The 20,942-nt window shown below is 38.6% G+C and overlaps 1 protein-coding gene across 8 annotated transcripts in view; it reads left to right on the top strand.

Annotated features, from left to right (window-relative positions):
- DNAJC6 (DnaJ heat shock protein family (Hsp40) member C6) overlaps positions 1-20,942 on the top strand; it is a 166,437-nt gene that overhangs the window by 112,295 nt on the left and 33,200 nt on the right. For all 8 annotated transcript variants that reach the window (XM_063711979.1, XM_063711977.1, XM_063711980.1 and 5 more), the window contains 4 exons: positions 3,350-3,500; positions 4,610-4,659; positions 4,773-4,921; positions 18,291-18,413. In XM_063711979.1, the coding sequence (XP_063568049.1) occupies positions 3,350-3,500; positions 4,610-4,659; positions 4,773-4,921; positions 18,291-18,413 (473 nt within the window). The remainder of the gene's footprint in view (positions 1-3,349; positions 3,501-4,609; positions 4,660-4,772; positions 4,922-18,290; positions 18,414-20,942) is intronic.

Raw genomic sequence — 20,942 nt, 5'->3', positions numbered from 1 at the left:
AACAGAGCCTCATTTTCTAATAGATGTCTAATGGTGACTTAGACATCTGTTAGGTATCAGTAGCTCTTAAGATCAGGATGGAAGAACATGACAGTCAACAAGTATGTATAGATATATGTATGAACATCTAAATGGCATGTAGGAGTGTACTGGTACATGAAATATGATTGGAAGAACAGCCACCTGGCCAGTGAGCACAGTAAAAGATACTTCACCTCACTTGTAATCAGGGAGATTACCAAAATAGCACCAAAGTGAGATACTTATTTATACTTGACAAAGTGGTAAAAATGTAAAAGTCTGACAATACTGTTAAGGAGAATATAGAGTGAAGGAACACATATGTACTAGTTGTAGGAATTTAAATTGCTGTGACTGCTTGGGAGAATGATTTGTCAATATCTAGTTATGTGAAGATGTACATACCTTATTTACTGGCAAATTCTGCTTGTAGGTATAATCTAGAGAGAGTCTTATGTATGTTATCAAAGTCATGTGTTCCTCACTGTGTTGCTTATTATAACAAATAGCCTACGTGTCCATCAGTGGGATAATTGATACACACATTAATTGAGCTAAAGCTGCATTTGGTACCAGCATAGATGAATTTTAAACAAAAGTAAGTGAAAAAAATAAAGTTGCAAACTTATGCAAATAGAAAACCATTTATGTACAGCTTGAAATCTTGGAAAATAATATTAATACATTTTTTGTGGATACAAACATATGTAATACAAGTTTGAAGAAATTAATTGGAATGATAAATATAAAATTCAGGCTGATATTAGGAGAAGAAAGTGGGATGTGATTGGAAGGGTTGCCTGGGGCTCAATCTCAACTCTGCTGGTAAATAAATATTCACTAGCTTGTATGCTCTTAGACAAGTTTCTTAACGTCTGTGCCTCAGTTTTCTGATCTATAACATAGGAATAATAATATTATCTATTTCATTGGGATGCTATGAGGATTAAATGAGTGAATATAGATAAAATGCTTAGAAAAATACCTACCAGATAGTAATTGTTATATATAAGTTAGCAATTATAGTGCCTATTACGTGAACATTTTTATTATTCTTTATTTTGAAAATCTTATATATGGCAATTTTTGAAAAGGAATAGATGCCATTCTTGTCTTTTGTCATCATATAGTTGGAAAGTGAACAAAGATTAAAAATACCATCAATACAGGAATTTCAGGATGTGACATAATAGAGTTTAGCTATGTTCTCTTGACCCCTAGATTTATTAGGTACCATGCCAACAGCTTTATACGCATTTATTTAATTTTTCCCTGTGGAGTAGGCACAATTTTTACCCCTATTTTACAGATGGGAAGAAAGAGACTTAGAAAGACTGACTTCCAGGGTCACACAGCTAGGGGTAGCAAAGCTGGGCAGGAACCCAGGTGAGAATGACTCACGCTCTTGACTGCTAGGCCTTAAAGCCCTACCTGGCCACTGTTCACATTAACCACCTCCTCTACACAGATTCCTGCTTCCTTCCTGTATCAGCCTGCATAGGTTAGGTTGTGCTTTGGTTATGAACATTCCCAAAAGATCGGTGGCTTCTATTAACAAATAGGTGTTTCTTACTGTATTAGTCTGTTTTCACGCTGCTTTAAAGAACTACCTGAGACTCAGTAATTTATAAAGAAAAGAAGTTTAATTGATTCACAGTTCCACATGGCTGTAGAGGCCTCAGGAAACTTACAACCATGACAGAGGGTGAAGGGGAAGCAAGTCACATCTTACATGATGGCAGGAGAGAGAAAGAGAGCAAGGACGGAAGTGCCACATTTTAAAACCATCAGATCTCTCACTGTCACGAGAACAGCATGGGGAAAATCCACCTCCATTATCCAATCACTTCCCACCAGGTCCCTCCCCTGACCCGTGGAGATTACAACTTGAGATGAGATTTGAGTGGGGACATAGAACCAAACCATATTACTTACTCATGCCAAATATTCATCAAAGGTCACCTGGGTCATCAAAGGTCATCTGCCACATAGCTCCTTTCTCTGGGACCCAGAAGTACTGGACAGAGCAGCCACAGTCTCCAACCAACCTTGCTGATTGCTATGGCAAAGGGAGGGAGAGATACAGAGAGAGAGAGAGAGAGATACAGAGAGAGAGAGAGAGAGAGAAAGAGAGAAAGAGAGAGAGAAAAACTACGGAGAATATCACATTAACAGTTAAATGTACCCTGGAAGTGATGCACAACATACACTGTGATACACGGCACTTCCCCTCACACACATAGGCTGGAGCAGTGGTTTTCAACCAGGGGTAATTTTGCCCCCACTAGGGGATATTTGCCAATCTCTGGAGACATTTTTTATTGTCACAACTCAGAGGTGGAGTTGGGGTTGGGGCAGGTGCTACTGGCATCTAGTGAATAGAGGCCAGAAATGCTACTCAACACCTTGCAGTGCACAGGGACAGCCCCCTCAAAACACACACAACAAATAAGTATTTAGCCTAAAATGTCAATAGTGCTGAGACTGAGAAACCCTGGACTGGAGCTAAGCACAAGGGGCCAAAAAGCGCAATTTTAAGAAGCTATAAGGGAAGAGAACCTGAAATATTTGAGAGATAGCACTAACAGCCACCATGCATCCTAAGGCCTAAAAGCTGTACTAAAGCCCCTTCAGAAGGTGTTTTTCATGATAGAAGTGAACCAGTGCTTTAAGAGACAGCCATGGAATGGGGCTTCTAATATAGTCAGCTTCATCAAAGGGCCGAGGAGTGCCCTGGACTCACTGAAGTTGACTACTGCTCTTCCTCAGCAGTCTCTCTGGAGCAGAACTGTCCAAATGTAGTACAATAAAGGCCACATATGTAGCTTAAAAATTTCCAGTATCCACACTAAACAGGTAAAAAGGAGCAGGTGAAATTGATTTTACAGCTATAATTTCTTTAATTCAATATATTTAAATTATTATTTCAACATGTAATCAGTATAAAAATATTGAGATACTTTACATTCTTTTTTTTTTTTTTTTGCACCAAGTCTTTGAAATGTGTTGTGTGTTTTATATTTACCGCACATTTCAGTTGAGACTAGCCATATTTCAGGTGCTCAATTGTCACACATGGCTAGTGGCAGCAATACTGGAGGTTTCTGTTCCTGGGACTCAGTGAGGGACTGACCTGGGTCTCCCCTGAGGACCAGTAGCAATGCTATAACTCAGAGTCTATAAGTTCTGAGAGTGGAACACAATTTCCAGGAATATCGGTCCCAGACTCTTAAAGACAGTCTGTGTATGTTTTAAGAATGAAGAGGGATTGGTTTTCCGTGGATTCTCTGCCATCGCCATTTTTGTTTGTTTGTTTGTTTTTTGGCAGGTGCCTCATCTCCAGACATGGAGCCCAGCTATGGGGGAGGTCTCTTTGACATGGTAAAAGGAGGTGCAGGGAGGCTCTTTAGTAACCTAAAGGACAACTTGAAAGACACCCTCAAAGACACATCTTCTAGGGTGATACAATCTGTGACCAGGTACGCACATTCTTCCCAGTTAATTTAGTGGATCCCCATGCTCTCAAAGGATCTGGTTACCTGCTGGCTGCTTGTCTGGCTCAAAGAGTGTCAATTTTGGGATATAATTTTATGGGATCTGATGAACTGAGAAATGTCATTGAAGACATAAAGTTAAGTCCTTTAGAAGCTATAAGCACGGGGTGGGAGGACTCAGTTCATTGCCGCATTAGAGTATAATGGTTGCCCTCCCTGTCTTTAGAATCAAACATCTTGGGTTCTAATGCCATATCTGCCCTTGTTAACTAAGAGCCCTCAGGCAAGTTAATTAACCTCTCAGAGCTTTTTTTGAGCTTTTTTTTAATACCCTGACAGGATTTGTGTCTTTGGGTTGTTTAGGGATTAAATGAGATTAAAATATACGTGCAATCTGAATAAGAGTTACCTACAGATTGTAATCAAATCAGAACTTTGTTTTGGTTTCCTACTAGCCCTTTAACATTTATTCAGTGAGAGAAGTTTTCTACTCTTCCACTGTATGAAAATTCTTATAAGCAGGTCATAGGAGTTATTTTTTATTGTTTAGTATTAGAAAATTCTAGGGTCACTTTGAGTTACAATATGCAGTTCTAAATCAGAAATTCAAACATCAAGTCTATTATATTAATCAAAATTTTAATCTTTGTTCAAAGATAAAATTATTCTTACCTCTGATTCTCAACCAGGGCCTGGTAGGCAGAAAAATGGCGTCATTTATTTTTTCTCAACCACTTCTTCCCCTACCCCTTAGCCACTTACAATCATGGAAGATATTTCCAGGTAGGCCAAGAAGCTAGAACAATTGGTGTTGATAAATAAGCAGAGTTTTCTATTCTGAGATTGATTCAGATCATGAAGTGGCATCTACAAGGGCATTAGAATGCACCAGTTGGAGTGGCATATTTATACCCCTGAGGTCACAGGCTTTCTTTTCTCAGTGATTCTTCTTTGTTAGAGAGAAGGGCTGGAGGGGAGTCAAAACATGCCCCCTGGACAGCAGTGTCCCAGTTCATATACGCAAGTGATTGAGAGAGAGAATCTTGGCATATTTGGATCATTTTAATGAGTGCCCATTTTTGTCTTGCTTTTAGCTACACAAAGGGAGATTTAGACTTCACTTATGTTACCTCCAGAATTATTGGTAAGTTTCTGATGTTTATTAACAATCCTTTGGCTCAGTTTGCAGTTGCTGCCCATCGTTACAGCAGACCTAAACATTTAACCTGTTTTCTTTCGGTGTGATCTCTCTCCTAGTGATGTCCTTTCCTCTGGACAATGTTGACATAGGATTCAGGAATCAGGTTGATGACATTCGAAGCTTTTTGGATTCCAGACATCTTGACCACTACACAGTATACAATCTGTCACCTAAGTCTTATCGAACTGCCAAGTTTCACAGCCGGGTAAGGATTTTTAGCCCTGAGATCATACTGTTGAAGACGTGATGGTGCTTTTCCTCCTCAGAGATACCCTTAAAGCACGTGCCCTTAGGCATCTGAAGCTGAAAAACTATACACTCTGGACACTTCTGTCCACAAAATATTAGGCTGCTATGAGATATCCTAAAGATTTTCCTTGGGTGAGGATACTTACAGGAAACTGTATCTGTCAATGAAATACCATCGAAGTTGGGGTCTCAAGTCTGTTGGTGCTTGGTTGTTCCATGGCACAGTGTTCATGAGGCTTAAGTTGGAGACTGAACTGCTGCTAGGGCAGTTGGCTGCCTTCATGCTGTTACACTAATTATGCCTTTGACCCTTCTTTATTGCTACTTGGTATCAAGATGAGGCAGTGTGGATAGACCAGTACTGACAAGTATTAATGGGAACATCTTTCCATTAATATATTTTAAGAAGTTTTTTGAACTAGGGAAAGAAATATTCCTAGTTTCAGCTTGGTTTAGGAACTGAGAGTTGGCTTAGGTTTGAATCTGATATTGAGCCTGATATTTCTGGCCACTGAATTCTGACTTACTCACTAAAAAAAGGCATTTTTTTCCCCTCTCAAGAACATCTCTAAACATTTTTGACTTAGCCTTTAGATGTGATTGGTTCTGCAACTTCATTTGGGTCTATTAATAAATAGAATGGACTTTCTATGCATGGATCCTTTAAAAGTGAAACTTGATGTCAAATGTGTAAAATGATAGCTGGTTGACAATGCTGTGTATCTAGGATCTTAGCTTTGATGCTAGAACACACTTCATTCCAAATTCCAGTTACCATTGATAATCTCTGGGCCTCAGTTTCCAGATCTGTAAAACACACAAGAAAATTGGTGTACATGCTTTGTATGGCTCCTTCCTGCCCTAATATTCAATAAGCTATGGGAGAGTTTTAGGGACCTCTTTTTCAGCGTATTCTGAGAACAGACTCAAATTTGGTGTGCATCAGAATCACTTGGAGGGCTTGTTAAACACAGACTTCTGATTCAGAAGGACAAGGGAGGCATAAGAATCTGCATTTCTAACAGCTTCCAGGGAGCTGCTCCTGATGTTGCTGCGGGGACCACTCTTTGATAAAGCACTGATAACGCCATTCTGAAGTGGTTTGATCTAAGTTGCCATTCTATAATGAAGATTTTAAATGCATCTGTTTAAAATCTTCTGTAATAAAATAACTTTCCAACTCTTATTCCATCTATTAGCTAATTCAGAACAAGTGAATTAACATCAAACAAAAATGTGGATAGATATTTTGTTCTTAATGTAAGGCAAATCTTTTGAATTGTTTTTCTTGATTGGAGGCTAAGTCAGTGCCATTATTTTCATAATTTAAGGACTGTGGAACATCCTACACAATAGTTCATAGAAATTTTATTTGACCTTGAAAGATCTGTGATAATCTGGAGCATTTTCCCTCTGAAAGTAAATAAAGATATAATATCATTATAGAAGCATTTATACATATAAAGATGTCTCTTTGTATAATATTTATAAAAGGCAATCTCTATAAAGATGTTTTTAATGAAAGGCATCTATCAGTGTAACTAAAGATTTTGTGACTGGACTTAAGGGTTTACCAAAGGAATCAGAAATTACATATTAAATACCTACCCTGGGCTGCTCTTACTTGCCCTAGAAGAGGAGGGAGCATTTTTTTTTTTTGGATACCTAGAACAACAGTTCCTGACAAGATAATCAATGTTTTTAAAAAGCATGAATGTGCTGCACCCATTAACTCGTCATTTAGCATTAGGTATATCTCCTAATGCTATCCCTCCCCAAAAATAAAAATAAAAAATAAAAAAAAAGCATGAATGTGGAAAGAATTGTTAAACACTATAGATATAAAATAAATATTTGGTTTTTGTTCTCAAGACACCTAAGCCTAGTTGGCGAGAGAACCCAGGACGTTCTAAAGATAAGTACAAATAATATTTACAATACCTGCCAAGGGAGATTAGTAAAGGGAGACACCAGTGACAGCTGGACCTTAGAGCAGGAGAAAGATATAGATCAGAGGAGTGGGGTCATTTCTTGCCTATACAAATCGTAAAATATCTTGTGAGGCTCTTGATGATCTAGCCTCTATCTGCTTCTCTAACTTCATCTTTTACCATTCTTCATTGCCCAAAAATCATATGCTCCAACTAGGGATATGCATGTTCTCATGTGCACACAGACACACACAATCTTCTTGCATGAGTTACTCCTTCTCCCTTAAAAGCTACCCATGTCACACACCCTTCGTCTCCTTCCTTCTTTCCTTCCTTCTTCTCTTCTCCTTCCTTTCTCCTTCCCTTCTTCCCTTCTCCTTCCTTCCTTCTTTCCTCTTCTTCTTCCTCCTCCTCCTCTTCTTCTTCTCCTTCTCCTTCTCCTCCTCCTCTTCCTCCTCCTCCTCCTCCTTCTCCCTTCCTCCTTTCTTCCTCCCTCCCTCCCTCCCTTCCTCCTCCTCCTCTTCCTCCTCCTCCTCCTTCTTCCTCTTCTTCTTCTTCTTCTCCTTCTTCTTCTTCCCCCTCCACTCCCCTCCCCTTCCCTTCCCTCCCCTCCCCTCCCCTTCCCTTCCGTTCCCTTCCCTTCCAAAAGAGCCTCACTCAGTTGCCCAGGCTGGAGTACAATGGCATGATCTTGGCTCACTGCAACCTTTGCCTCCTGGGTTCTGATTCTTGTACCTCAGTCACCCAAGTAGCTGGGATTACAGATGTGTGCCACTATGCCCAGCTAATTTTTGTATGTTTAGTAGAGACGATTTTGCCATGTTGGCCAGGCTGATGTTGAACTCCTGGCCTTAAGTGATCCACCTGCCTCAGCCTCCCAAAGTGCTGGGATTATAGGTGTGAGCCACCACCCCCAGCCCATCTTCTTCTTTATTTGCCTAATTTTGCTAAGGAGAAGATTTCCACATGCCACGAGGCTTTTCCAATTCTCTCTCCTAAAACACAGGATTGCACTACATCTTTAGCTCTTCCCAGATAGTCCCACAATTTGTCAGAATGCAAGTGGATCCTCTGACCTGTCTGCTTTACCCTTAGTTGCATCTCAGGGAGGCAGTCCCAAAGCCGTAGTATTTCCATCTTACCTTTGTTTTTGATTTGCCTACATCTCTTTTCAAACTCCTAGACCTTTCTTTCCCCAGCACTAACACTGTGAATGGATTTGCATCTCATTGTTGCATGACTTAGAAAAATTTTCTTTGTTTTTACCTTTCAGTTCATGAGGACTAGAACCATTTCTTACTCCTTCCGGTTCTGTGGAGTGCTACGTCTGAAATTAAACCTTATTTTAATAAATGTTGATGGTAGAGTCTACCATAAATACTAAACATGGAACTGGTTTTATTTATAGATTCATAAGGGTGTATAAAGTCATAGGCATTTTTTATTTATAAACTCGTGGGAGTCTGGATCTGCCCACATCATATACCTCTGTGCCTTGAAACCTGAATTCAGTCATTTTACATGAAGAGTATGTGATTGTTTGTATATGTTCAAACCTGCATTTGAGGATGTAGGTAGTGATGTTGGCAAAGACAGGCTGTTTCCAGGAAGATTTTACTTTTCTGAGGGTTGTCATTCTGTATTTTGATTCACTTTTATGCTTAGAAGCCACATTGGTTGACAGGAATTGTATGAAATGATCAATACTGTTTTCCTGATTTTTCTATTATGTACTTGCATATGTCACAGAATGTTAAAATAGGACTTCGTTTAGTCTCAGTTTAGCAGAGGCTACAGCTCAAAACAATGCATAGCACATAGCCCAGCATTCAAAAGCGAAGTACTAGAATACCTATTCAGGACTGCAAAGGATGTATTAAACCTCAGGTGTTTTTATTTTTTTTAATTTTTTTTTGACTCTTTATAGCCAATATCCACCTTGAGGAAATAAGAGTACTGATGCTGACAATGAAGTCCTGGAGACCAACAAGATGCATCAGTTAAACCAGATGTTCATAATGACTCCTCTGTGTATGTAGATCTATTGGTAGGCTTCAGAGAGCTTAACCATCTGTTTCCACTCCTTTAAAAAAATTATTGTGGTAAAATATACATAACATAAACTTATTGTAACCATTTGTAGCATACAATTTCAGTGGCATTAATTATATTCCCAATGTTGTATAACCAACACCACTATGTATACTTAAACCTTTCTCATCATCCCCAACATAAACACTGTTCCCATCCACTCCATGCATATGTGTGTGTATGCGTGTATACACTGGTTTGGTTTCTGCATAGAAGGTTTATAGCTGTGCCCCAGAATATCAGGAACATTTATACATTTCTTGGCATTACTGTTGGCAATAAATGGAAAGCTGGATGAATGGACACCAAGGCTACCTGACTCCAGAGTTCTTAAGTTCTGATTAATGCTATTCTAGGGCCACTTTGTCTCTCCTCCTTCCACTGTTCACCCAGGAAGGACAGTATGGTGACAGAGTCCTTCTAGGAGCAAAGAAATCTGCAGCCCAGCTGGTTCTTTTAGACTCTACCTTCTTAACTTTCTAAATGACATAATCTTCTAGGATTTCTTTCCCTTTGGGAACAATTTGATTTTTGGAAAATGTATTATCAACTTGGGTGTCTTAAAGGACTCATGATTGAAGGTCAATGTTTTTACCCCTTTTTCTTCCTGAGCACACCAAAGAGGTCGCTACAGCTCCCAGTTGTTTCTGCATTGGTGGGAGGTTGGTGGGAGATTGGCTGGAGTGGGGGAAGTTTATAGCTCATACTTCATCTCTCACTCTGCCACCATGCCTCAGTGTCAGGACAGGAAATAACTGGAGTGAAAAAAACAATCCCTGGCCTGGGGGCCAGAGGACCAGAGACTCCCACATTCTAGTTATGAAGCCTTCCATGAATTGAATGTCTTAACCCTGGTAAAATACAGCCATCACTTGAAGCTGTAACCACTCTACAAATGCAAGATGGAGTTATTGTTATCAGTCATCAGACAATGTAGTATAATGGAGAGTGCACAAATTTTATTTTTTTAAACTGAGATGAAGCCATATAGTGTATACAAACTTTAGACTTTAAAAATTACCCTAGGTTCACATCTCAGCTGTTCTTCTTCCTGGGCAAGTCACTTTTACCTCTCCTTGGACTCGTTTTTCTCCTGTGTAAAATGGATATGCCAATAAGAGAGTGCCTATCTAACAAGCACTCTTAAAAATTTTTTTTGTAGGTTTGTTGTAAGGAATAAATTTGATAGCAGTGTCTTGCTTAGAGTCATCATTCAGTAAGTAGTAGCTATGATTAACATTGGTAATAATAAAATGCTACGATAAATGATTGACTGAATTATCCCCATCATCCAAAAATGGTGCATGATTCATAAAACACTGGATATAGCAATTAAGTCATACTCTCTGTAGAAGCTTTCATTCCTATGCTTAGTGAATGGCTGCTTCTGCCCATCCTATCTTGGGCAAGGGATAATGGAGAGATGAAAATTGAATGGCATTGAGCTCTAGCGATGATTTGGCCTCTTTTTCCCACTGGGTGGTATCATGGCAGCCCTGAAATCTGTATGGTGTCCTCTGATGCTAAGCAAGCCCAGGAGATGTTCAAGGTATTCAGGAAAACTGGCGACAGCATTGCGAAGTGTCAGTTACTGCATGAAGCTGTGAACCCCAGAGAGCTACAAAAATAGCTTGCAGTGATTGAATTCCTTTTTTATTTTGTTGGTTTTGTTTATGCCTTAATGTTTTCCCCTTTTAGACAGAGCACATGCTTTTAAAAAATTCTAATTGTATGTTTGCTTAATGGTGTATAATTATATATCAAGTAAATATATAATTATGGAGTACTTTAAATTAATATTATTTACTTGATTGAGTTAATGATTCTGGAGCTATTAGCCTATTGTGCTAAGAATAATTTAGCCAACTTTTAGCTGAGACTCATTACAGATATTGACATTTGGGGTGTGTGTGTGTGTGTGTGTGTGTGTGTGTGTGTGTGTGTGTGTGTGTGTGTGTGTGTGTGTGTGTGTGTGTGTGTGTGTGTGTGTGTGTGTGTGTGTGTGTGTGTGTGTGTGTGTGTGTGTGTGTGTGTGTGTGTGTGTGTGTGTCATAGCCAGTTTTTAAAACCTTCAAAAATATTTCTGGGGAAATAAATTTTCTATACTTTCATTCTGTTACAGTCTAAAAAAAACCCAATAAGATGGGTTCACCTGTTCCCTCCTCAAGATATGGTACATATGGACAAATCTTATCATAAAAATAGATTGCCAAATGGGGTTCATTCCTTTATTCTTTCACTCATTCATTCACTCAGCTCACCTGCTGAGCACCTACCATAAGAGCAACACATGCACAGTGGACACTGGGGTTACAAAAATGAGTGAGTTATGGTCTCTCTTCTCATGGAGCTTGGTGTCTAGAAGGGGAGACAGGTGTAAGCAGTTTATTCAGTACAGCTTGACCACAAGCTAGCATTTACTGTGTTTATGTTGTGCTACTTAATTCTGACAACAATCCTATAATGCTCATTTATACTTTACACACTAGATAATTGAGGCCTGGAGAGGTTAGTAAATTGCCTAAGGTTAATCAAGTAGTAACTGGTAAATCCAGAGTGAAAATCCAGCCTGTGAATTTAACCATGTTGCTCTACTGAAAAAAGCTGTAATAGATGAAAATAAACAGGGGCATGAGTATAAAGATGACTAAGCGTTTCTGTTTGTGAGTATTAGAGAAACAGTCAGAGCCAAGAGAACACTTGAACTTTTTTTTTGTTTTTTAAACATTTGAGTTAAAATATGCATATATAATGTACCATTTTTACCATTTTAAGTGTACAGTTTAATTAGATTTATATTATTTTTTCCTCCTTCAAACCCCCTCCCACTCCTCTTCCTGGCCTCTGGTAACTACTAATCTACTCTTTATCTTCATGAGATCCACATTTTTAGTTTCTGCATATGAGTAAAAAACATGCAATCTTTCTCTTTCTGTGCTTGGGTTATTTCACTTACAGTGGCCTCCAGTTCCATCCATGTTGCTGCAAATGACAGGATTTCATTCTTTTTTATGTGACTAATATTTCATTGTGTATGTATACCACATTTTATTTATTCATTCATCCGTTGGTAGGCACTTAGGTTGATTCCTTATTTTGGGTATTGTGAATAGTGCTGCAATAAACATGGGAGTGCAGCTTTATATTCGATATATTGATTTCCTTTCTTTTGGATATATACCCAGTAGTGGAATTGCTGGATCATATGGAACCTTCATACTGTTCTCTATAGTGATTGTACTAATTTACATTCCCACCAACAGTGTATAAGAGTTCCCTTTTCTCACATTTTCACCAGCATCTGGTATTACCTGCCTTTTTGATACAAACTATTTTAACTGAAGTGAGATGACACTTATATTGTGATTTTGATTTGCATTTCTCTGATTAGTGATGTTGGACATTTTTTCATATAACTGTATGCCATTTCTATGTCTTCTTTTGAAGATCTGTTAATTCTGTTCAACTCTTTTGCCCAGTTTTTAATTTGTTTTTTTTTTTTTACTATTGAGTTGTTTGAGCTCCTTATATATTCTGGTTATTAATTTCTTGTCAAATGAATAGTTCACAAGTATTTCCTGCCATTCAATGGGTTGTCTTCACTTTGTTGATTGTTTTCTTTGCTTTGCAGAAGCTTTTTAGCTTCATATAGTCCCAATTGTGTATTTTTGCTTCGGTTGTGTGTGCTTTTGAGGTCTTCCACAAGAAAGTTTTGTCCAGATCAATGTCCTAGAACATTTCTCTAATGTTTTCTTCTAGTTGTTTTATATTTTTGGGTTTTGGATTCAAGTTTTTAATCCATTTTATTTGATTTTTATATATAGTTAGAGATATAGGTCTATTTTCATTTTTCTGCATATAGTTACCCACTTTTCCAAGCACCATCTATGGAAAAGACTGTCCTCTCCCACTGTAAGTTCTTGGCATCTTTGTCAAAGATGAATTGGTGGTAAATGCGTGGACTTATATCTGGGTTCTCTATTTTGTTCCATTAGTCCATGTGCCTGTTTTTATGCCAGTACCATGCTGTTTTGGTTATGGTAGCTTTATAATAAACTTTGAAGTCAGATGATGTGATGCCTCTAACTTTGTTCTTTTTGCTTAGGGGGGCTTTGGCTATTTGGAGTCTTTTGTGGTTCCACATACATTTTAGGGTTTTTTTTTTTTTTATTTCTGTGAAGAATGTCATTGGTATTTTGATAGAGATTGCATTGAATCTGTACATTGCTTTGGGTAGTATTGCCATTTTAACAATAGTATTTCTTCTAGTCCATGAGCATGGAATACCTTTCCTTTTTTTGTGTCCTCTTCTATTTCTTTCATCAGAGTTTTATAGTTCTTCTTGTGTAGATCTTTCACTTCTTTGGTTAGATTGATTCCCAGGTATTTTATATTTTTTGTAGCTATTGGAAATGGCATTGGTTTCTTGTTTTCTTTTTCAGATTGTTGGCTGTTAGTACATATAAATGCTGTTGATTTATGCATGTTGGTTTTGTATTCTGCAACTTTACTGAATTCGTTTGTCAGTTCTAACAGTTTTTTTGGTAGAGTGTTTAGGTTTTTCTAGTCCTAAGATCATGTTGAGTTCGAACAAGGGTAATTTGACTTCTTCCTTTCCAACTTAGATGTCCTTTATTTCTTTTTTTGCCTAATTGCTCTGGCCAGGACTTCCAGTATTATGTTGAATAATAGTGGCGAAAGTGGGTATCATTGTTGTGTTCCATTCTTTAGAGGAAAGGCCTTCAATTTTCCTCCATTCAGTACAATGTTAGCCATGGATTTGTCATAGATGGCCATTATTATTTTGAGGTATGTTCCTTCTATATCTATTTTCATGAGGATTTTTTTTTTTTTGAGACGGAGTTTTGCTATCACCCAGGCTGGAGTGCAGTGGCGTGATCTTGACTCACTGCAACCTCCGCCTCCTGGATTCAAGCAGTTCTCCTGCCTCAGCCTCCCAAGTAGCTGGGATTACAGGTGCCTACCACCATGCCCGGCTAATTTTTGTATTTTTGGTAGAGACGGGGTTTCACCATGTTGGCCATGGCTGGTCTAAAACTCATGACCTCAAGTCATCTGCCTGTCTCAGCCTCCCAAAGTGCTGGGATTATAGGCGTGAGCTGCCGAGCCCGGCCTCATGAGGATTTTTATCATAAAGGGATGTTGAATTTTATCACATACTTTTTCAGCATCTATTGAAATAATCATGTATTTTTTGTTCTTGATTCTATTAATGTGGTATATAACATTTATTGATTTGCATATATTGAGCCATCCTTGTACCCATGAAGTGAAACTTTTTTTTTTTTTTTGGAGATGGAGTCTCGCTCTGTCACCCAGGCTGGAGTGCAGTCGTGTGATCTCGGCTCACTGCAAGCTCCGCCTCACAAGTTCACGCCATTCTTCTGCCTCAGCCTCCCTAGTAGCTTGGACTACAGGCACCTGCCACCACGCCTGGCTAATTTTTTTGTATTTTTAGTAGAGATGGGATTTCACTGTGTTAGCCAGTATGGGCTCGATCTCCTGACCTCGTGATCTGCCCGCCTCAGCCTCCTGAAGTGCTGGGATTACAGGCGTGAGCCACCATGCCTGGCCATGAAGTGAATCTTTATTGATAATGACGAATGATCTATTTAATGTGTTGTTGCATTTGTTTTGCAAGTATTTGGTTGAGGATTTTTGTATCTGTGTTCTTCAGTGACACTGGCCTGTAGTTTTCCTTCTTTGTTGTATCCTTCTCTAGTTTTAGTATCAGGTAATGCTGGCTTTGTAGAATGAGTTTGAAAGTATTTCCTCTTCTTCCATTTTTTAAAAAATAGTTTGAGTAGGATTAATATTCGTTCTTTTTTAAATATTTGGTAGAATACAGCAGTGAATCCATCAGGACCTGGGCCTTTCTTTGATAGGAGAATTTTTATTACAGCCTCAATCTCATTACTTGTTACTGGTTTGTTGAGGTTTTCTATTTCTTCGTGGTTCAATCTTGGTAGGTTGTATGTGTCCAGGCATTTATCCATTTCTTCTAAGTTTTCTGATTTGTTGGTATACAATTGTTTATAGTAGCCGTCTCTTATGAGCCTTTGTATTTCTGAGGTCTCAGTTGTTATGTCTCCTTTTTCATTCCTGGTTTTATTTATTTGGGTCTTCTCTTTTTCTTAGCTTACCTAGAGGTTTATTGATTTTGTATATTGTTTCAAAAAAAAAAAAAACCTTTTATTTTGTAGATCTTTTTTCCTTTTAGTTTCAATTTTCTTAGTTTTTTCTCTGGTCTTTATTATTTCTTTCCTTCTAGTAATTTTGGCTTTAGTTTGTTCTTGCTTTTCCAGTTCCTTGAGGTGTATTTTTAGGTTATTAATTTGAAGTCTTTCTACTTTTTTGATATAGGTGTTTATTGCTATAAACTTTCCTCTTAGTACTTCTTTTGCTGTATCACATATGTTTTTGTATATTTCCATTTTAATTTGTTTCAAGAAATTTTTAAATTTCCTTCCTAATTTCATTGACTCATTGGTTGTTTAATTTCCATGTGTTTATGTATTTTCCAAAGTTCCTTTTGTTATTTAGTTGTAAAGTTTTATTCCATTGTGGTCAGAGAAGATGCTTGGTATGATTTCTATTGTATTTATTTATTTATTTATTTATTTAATTTATTTTTTTGAGACGAAGTCTTGTACCGTTGCCTGGGCTAGAGTGCAATGGCGTGATCTCAGTTCACTGCAACCTCCACCTCCCAGGTTCAAGTGATTCTCCTGCCTCAGCCTCCTGAGTAGCTGGGATTACTGGCGCCTGGCACCATGCCCGGTTAATTTTTTGTATTTTTAGTAGAGTTTCACTGTGTTGGCCAGGCTGGTCTTGAACTCCTGACCTCGTGATCTGCCTGCTTCGGCCTCCCAAAGTGTTGGGATTACAGGCGTGAGCCACCGCACCTGGCCAATTTCTGTGTTTTTGAATTTGTACAGACTCGTTTTGTGGACTATGGTCTATACTAGAAAATGTTCCATGTGCTAATTAAAAGAATATAAATTCTGCAGCAGTTGGGTAAAATATTCAGTAAATGTCAGTAAGGCCTATTAGATCTTGAACCTGGGTTTTAAAAGATGAATTGGAGTTTACCAAGAGAAGAAAATACATTGCAGACAGAAAGGAGCTTGTAGAAATGTACATTTTATGATTCTTCTGACAGCAAAATGTATCTTCCCAGTTATTCTGTATTTTTAATCAGTAAGTCATTTCCATTCCTTGAAAACAAACACATCAATGGGGAATATATATGTGGGTAAAGATTAGACCAGAAACAGTCCTGAATCATGTTGGGTAAAAGGGGCAAGCCATCATAAAGTTTAAATTGACAGAGGCCAATACAAGATCACCCTGGACTGTTTGGGAGCTGTGCCAAACATTTCAAATACTTTGTTTAATAAACCATACTTGTCCCTCCTAAAGGTATATGAAAGTGGGTAACCTGGAAGGTCTCCTGCCATTTGCCCCACAGTCATCTTGTGGAAAAAAGTTACAAATTAACAAAAAAGAATGGGTTTTCTTGGCAGCCCCAGAGAGAGAAACTCAATGTGTTTGCTTTTAGATGTCAGCTCTACCAAGAGCACAGATAATTTCCGAGTTGTATTTTGATTATTTATTATCTGATTACCAGAAAAGGGCTAATCAAACAAATTCCTCCTGCCTCCCTTTCCCATGGTCAAATAGAAGGAATTTGAGACATTTGGGATTGCAGAGCACATTCTGACATCATCTGTATGAAGCCTCTTCTTTCTCCAGAATTCCATATCTTAGGAAATAGCACTTCTTGTATCCTTCTATCCAGCCATTCAAGCTGGAAACCTGGAGTTTAGGCTTGACTCTTTCCTCTCCCTCCCCTGACACACTCTTCAGTACACCCCTCCACATGCACACACTGCCACCGTGTATCACCTGTCTTATGTCCAGGTGTCCCACCACCTCTCTATCTCCTGAGTCCCTCAAGTGTGTTTGTACCCCACTGCTACTCAGCTAGCCTTAGCCACCATCATCCCTTATTGACACTCCTCACCAAGCTCCTGATCGGTCTCCCTACCTTTAGGCTCTTGTTATCCATTTCTGTTCTCCATACTGGAGCCTGAAAGATCTTTGGAAATGTAGATCTGAGAGTCATTCTCCTTCTTAAATATTCTCTCAGCTCCTAAACAAGACTGTATGATCTGGTCCTTCAGTCTACACTCTCACCATGAAGGACTTCATGTTTTTCAAACATGGCCAGTCCTGACTGCAGGGCTTTGCACTGGCAGTTACCTGATAAAATGATAATAATTGCCAACCTTATTATCACTCTGGGTGTGTCAGATACTGAGGTAAGCTCTTGAAGTACATGTTCATGTGGTATCCTGTGAGTTATGTAAGAGGTACTGTTCACCACATTTTATGAAGAAAGAAAGGCTTAAAGAGGTTATGAAGTTTGTCCAACTCTAAGCTTCTCCTTGTTGTTTCTTAGCTACATTAGTAAATATGTAATCAACTGGGGATCATGCCTTAACAGTATTTTGAGGCAAATGATAATGTCAGCCAGTGTGCTGTTGTAACATGATTTATATTCAGATCTGGGCTGCAGTGCTGATGCTGAGCAGCAGTGTGACTCTGGATAACCTCTGAGAGTCAGTTTACTCATCTGCAAAATGGGGATTGTATTAATACCTGTCTTATATGACTGTTGCGTGGATCAGAGCCAAGCAATATTCCTAGAACTTAGTTGATGATCCATAATGTGTGAAAAAAAATATGCATGTTAAATGAATGAAAATGCCAAGGGTTTCCCCTGTAAGTTGTGTCCTTTAATTAAAAGAGAAAAAAAAAAAAAAAAGTAGATCCATGCACAAGCCTGCGTTTGGCTTACTCTGTAGCACTTTTCATGTTATCATGAGAGCTGGGATAAATTAGAGATGGTGCAGGACTTATAACCCTATAATTAAACATTTGGGGGAGGTCAAAACATTTTATGCTTAATAGAAATGAAATTCTATGTAACCTCACAGAATAGAAAAAATCCAAGGATGTACTTGAAATGGTCTAGTTTAATTTAAAATGTGCTTCAAAATGTGTTTTCATACCTTTACTGAAAGAGAATTCTTTAATTTAAAAAATTGCTGTGTTAAACACCCTCTTCTTCATGCATTTGGACCCTGTTCCCACTGTTCCTGCCTATATTAAGAGAGGATATGGTATCACTTCCAGAAGATGTTGTTTGGTGTGATAACCTGCTTATGAAGAGGAAGTTGCTGGAGGAATTAATTTCCTTTTGCTGTGTTCCCTTAGGTCTCAGAATGCAGTTGGCCCATTAGGCAGGCTCCCAGTCTGCACAACCTTTTTGCTGTGTGTCGGAATATGTATAACTGGCTACTGCAGAATCCCAAAAATGTCTGTGTTGTCCACTGCTTGGTGAGTAACGTTTTGTTGTTGGTGGTGATGGTTTGGTTTGGTCAAATATGGATGAGCCTGTACACAATGATAGACAGGTAACATTTTGAGTTCAATAGGATTTACTGAGCCCATATTTAGGAATTGGGTAATGTGAGAGTTATAAAAATAAGAAAGGGATTTATTATTCTTGACTTAAAGCTTGACTACTAGTGGGAAAGGCAGATGTATACACAACTTACATAGTGTGGGGACTCTAGAATGTGCTAAGTATTTTATTATAAAGGAGGTAGAAACAGGAGTGGTGTGTGCACAGCTAAAAATACCATTGACTTTTGTGTGAATAAAGTTAACATTAACATATTGGCATATTTATTTTTTCTTCCTGTTTGTGTTTGAATAAAAATAAAAGAAGAAAGATACCTATGTCCTTGTAAGAAGTCACATAGATTGACTGTATTTTAGAGCATTCCCAGTGGGACTAATGGTTTTTCTGACCATCGACTTCCTAGAGTTCCTTTCCCTAACTCTTCTCAGAACTCTTGCCCGTCCTTTGCAACTCAACTTTCAGTAAAATCCTTCTGACTCTTGAGTATTTTCACAATACAGACATTCCCATTATATCTAAATGTCTTCTGTGGCTTTTAATACTCTGTGTCATAGTAAGCTCTTCTCCTGCATCCCACTAGACTATTGTAATCTTGCAGGAAAGAACCATGCCTTTTTTTAAACTTTCGTACTCCAGGCATAAAAGGCTTCAATAAGTGATTGAATACACAAATGGAATCTGAGCGTTAATGCTAGAAATTTCAAAGCTTCTATAAATTTTAAAGCTTCTATAAACTTTAGTGTATATGTTTTTGCTATAGTATTACTTGATGATTCCCAACCTCCGTCCTTTCTTGAGAGCCAGTTGGCTAAAACAGGAAAGAAAGTTGAAGAACATTTTTTCTTTCTTTTTACTTCACATCTCCAAACTCTTGGCAATAAAGGGAAAACACTTGGTGTTTGTAAGAATTTAATGTTAAAGACCAAAGGATTTTCCTTTCCAAGGCACAGCAGATGGTGTAACAGAACAGATTACTTTTAGGGACTAAGCCACCTTAAGCACCTTGGTGATTTTCTCTTTACTCAAGAATTTTCTGTAAGTTCAGAGAGCCTACATCTGACATCTTGATGGAGGAAAGATGGCTCAATGGAGACCAGAAACTCCCAGTTCCAGTGATTCTTCATAAAGAATAAAAACCCAATGAAGAAGAAAAAAGAAGAGGCAAACAAAAGATTATGGTTCTACAGGGTGCTCAATAAGCTCACTCAAAAAGGACATGCATATGTTGGAAATCAATACCACGTCTTTGAGAAATGGAATTGAAGCTGGGGGAGGGAGTTTTTTTTGTTTGTTTTTTTGGTTTTTTTGAGACGGAGTCTTGCTCTGTTGCCAGGCTGGAGTGCAGTGGCACAATCTTGGCTCACTGCAACCTCCGCTTCCTGGGTTCAAGTGATTCTCCTGCCTCAGCCTCCCGAGTAGCTGGGACTACAGGCACGCACCACCACACCCAGCTAATTTTTGTATTTTTAGTAGAGACGGGGTTTCACCATGTTGGCCAGGATGGTCTCGATCTCTTCACCTCGTGATCTGCCCACCTCGGCCTACCAAAGTGCTGGGATTACAGGCATGACCCCACTAGGCCTCTTATTTTTATCTCAATGTACTACTGGTTATTAAATTAAAAATAATAAGCATAGCTGGGCATGGTGGCTCACGCCTATAATTCCAGCACTTTGGGAGACCGAGGCGGGTGGATCAATTGAGGTCAGGAGTTCGAGACCAGCCTGGCCAGCATGGTGAAACCCCGTCTCTACCAAAAATGTAAAAAGTTACCCAGGTGTGGTGCTATGCGCCTGTAATCCCAGCTACTCTGGAGGCTGAGGCAGGACAATTGTTTGAACCTGGGAGGCGGAGGTTGCAGTGGGCCGAGATCGTGCCACTGCACTCCAGTCTGGGCAACAGAGTAGGATTCCCTCTCAAAAAAAAAAATAATAATAATAGACTATACTAGTCTTTTAATAAAAAACCAAAAGTTTTTAAAAGACCTGCATCACAGGTAAAAAAGAGAGGCTACATATCCAAGAGCCATGGATCTGTGAAAAGAGTGTCAGGAAGGCTAAATTCTGAAAATAAATCAGATTAAGAAAAATATCCTTTTTTTAAAACTGTGTTTGGAATAAGAACAACAGCAAATTCTTGAAGCATGTGGTATAATCTTAACTCCTTTATTCTGTTTTCTTTATCAGAGGGAACAAATGTCAAACTAGGAAGAACGTAACAATGATGTTTAAGACAAAGCTGGTAGGTAGCAAGATAGTACGAGAGCCTCACAATTCTTCAAATTAATTCACTCTCAAGGCTTAAATTATGTGACACAATACCGAAAGCACTTGGAGAAGCAATTATGGATTTCATTTGTAATATGAAGAAACAGGAAGGAGAGGTGCCAGGCAAATGAAGAGAGATTTTTTTCCCAAAATATGGAAGGAGGTTGATCCTGG

This window comes from Pongo abelii, chromosome 1 (assembly GCF_028885655.2).
Source record: "Pongo abelii isolate AG06213 chromosome 1, NHGRI_mPonAbe1-v2.0_pri, whole genome shotgun sequence".
NCBI classification, from domain to species: Eukaryota; Metazoa; Chordata; class Mammalia; order Primates; family Hominidae; genus Pongo; species Pongo abelii.
The sequence above is the reverse complement of the archived record's forward strand: the minus strand, read 5'-3'. Positions and strand labels throughout refer to the sequence as shown.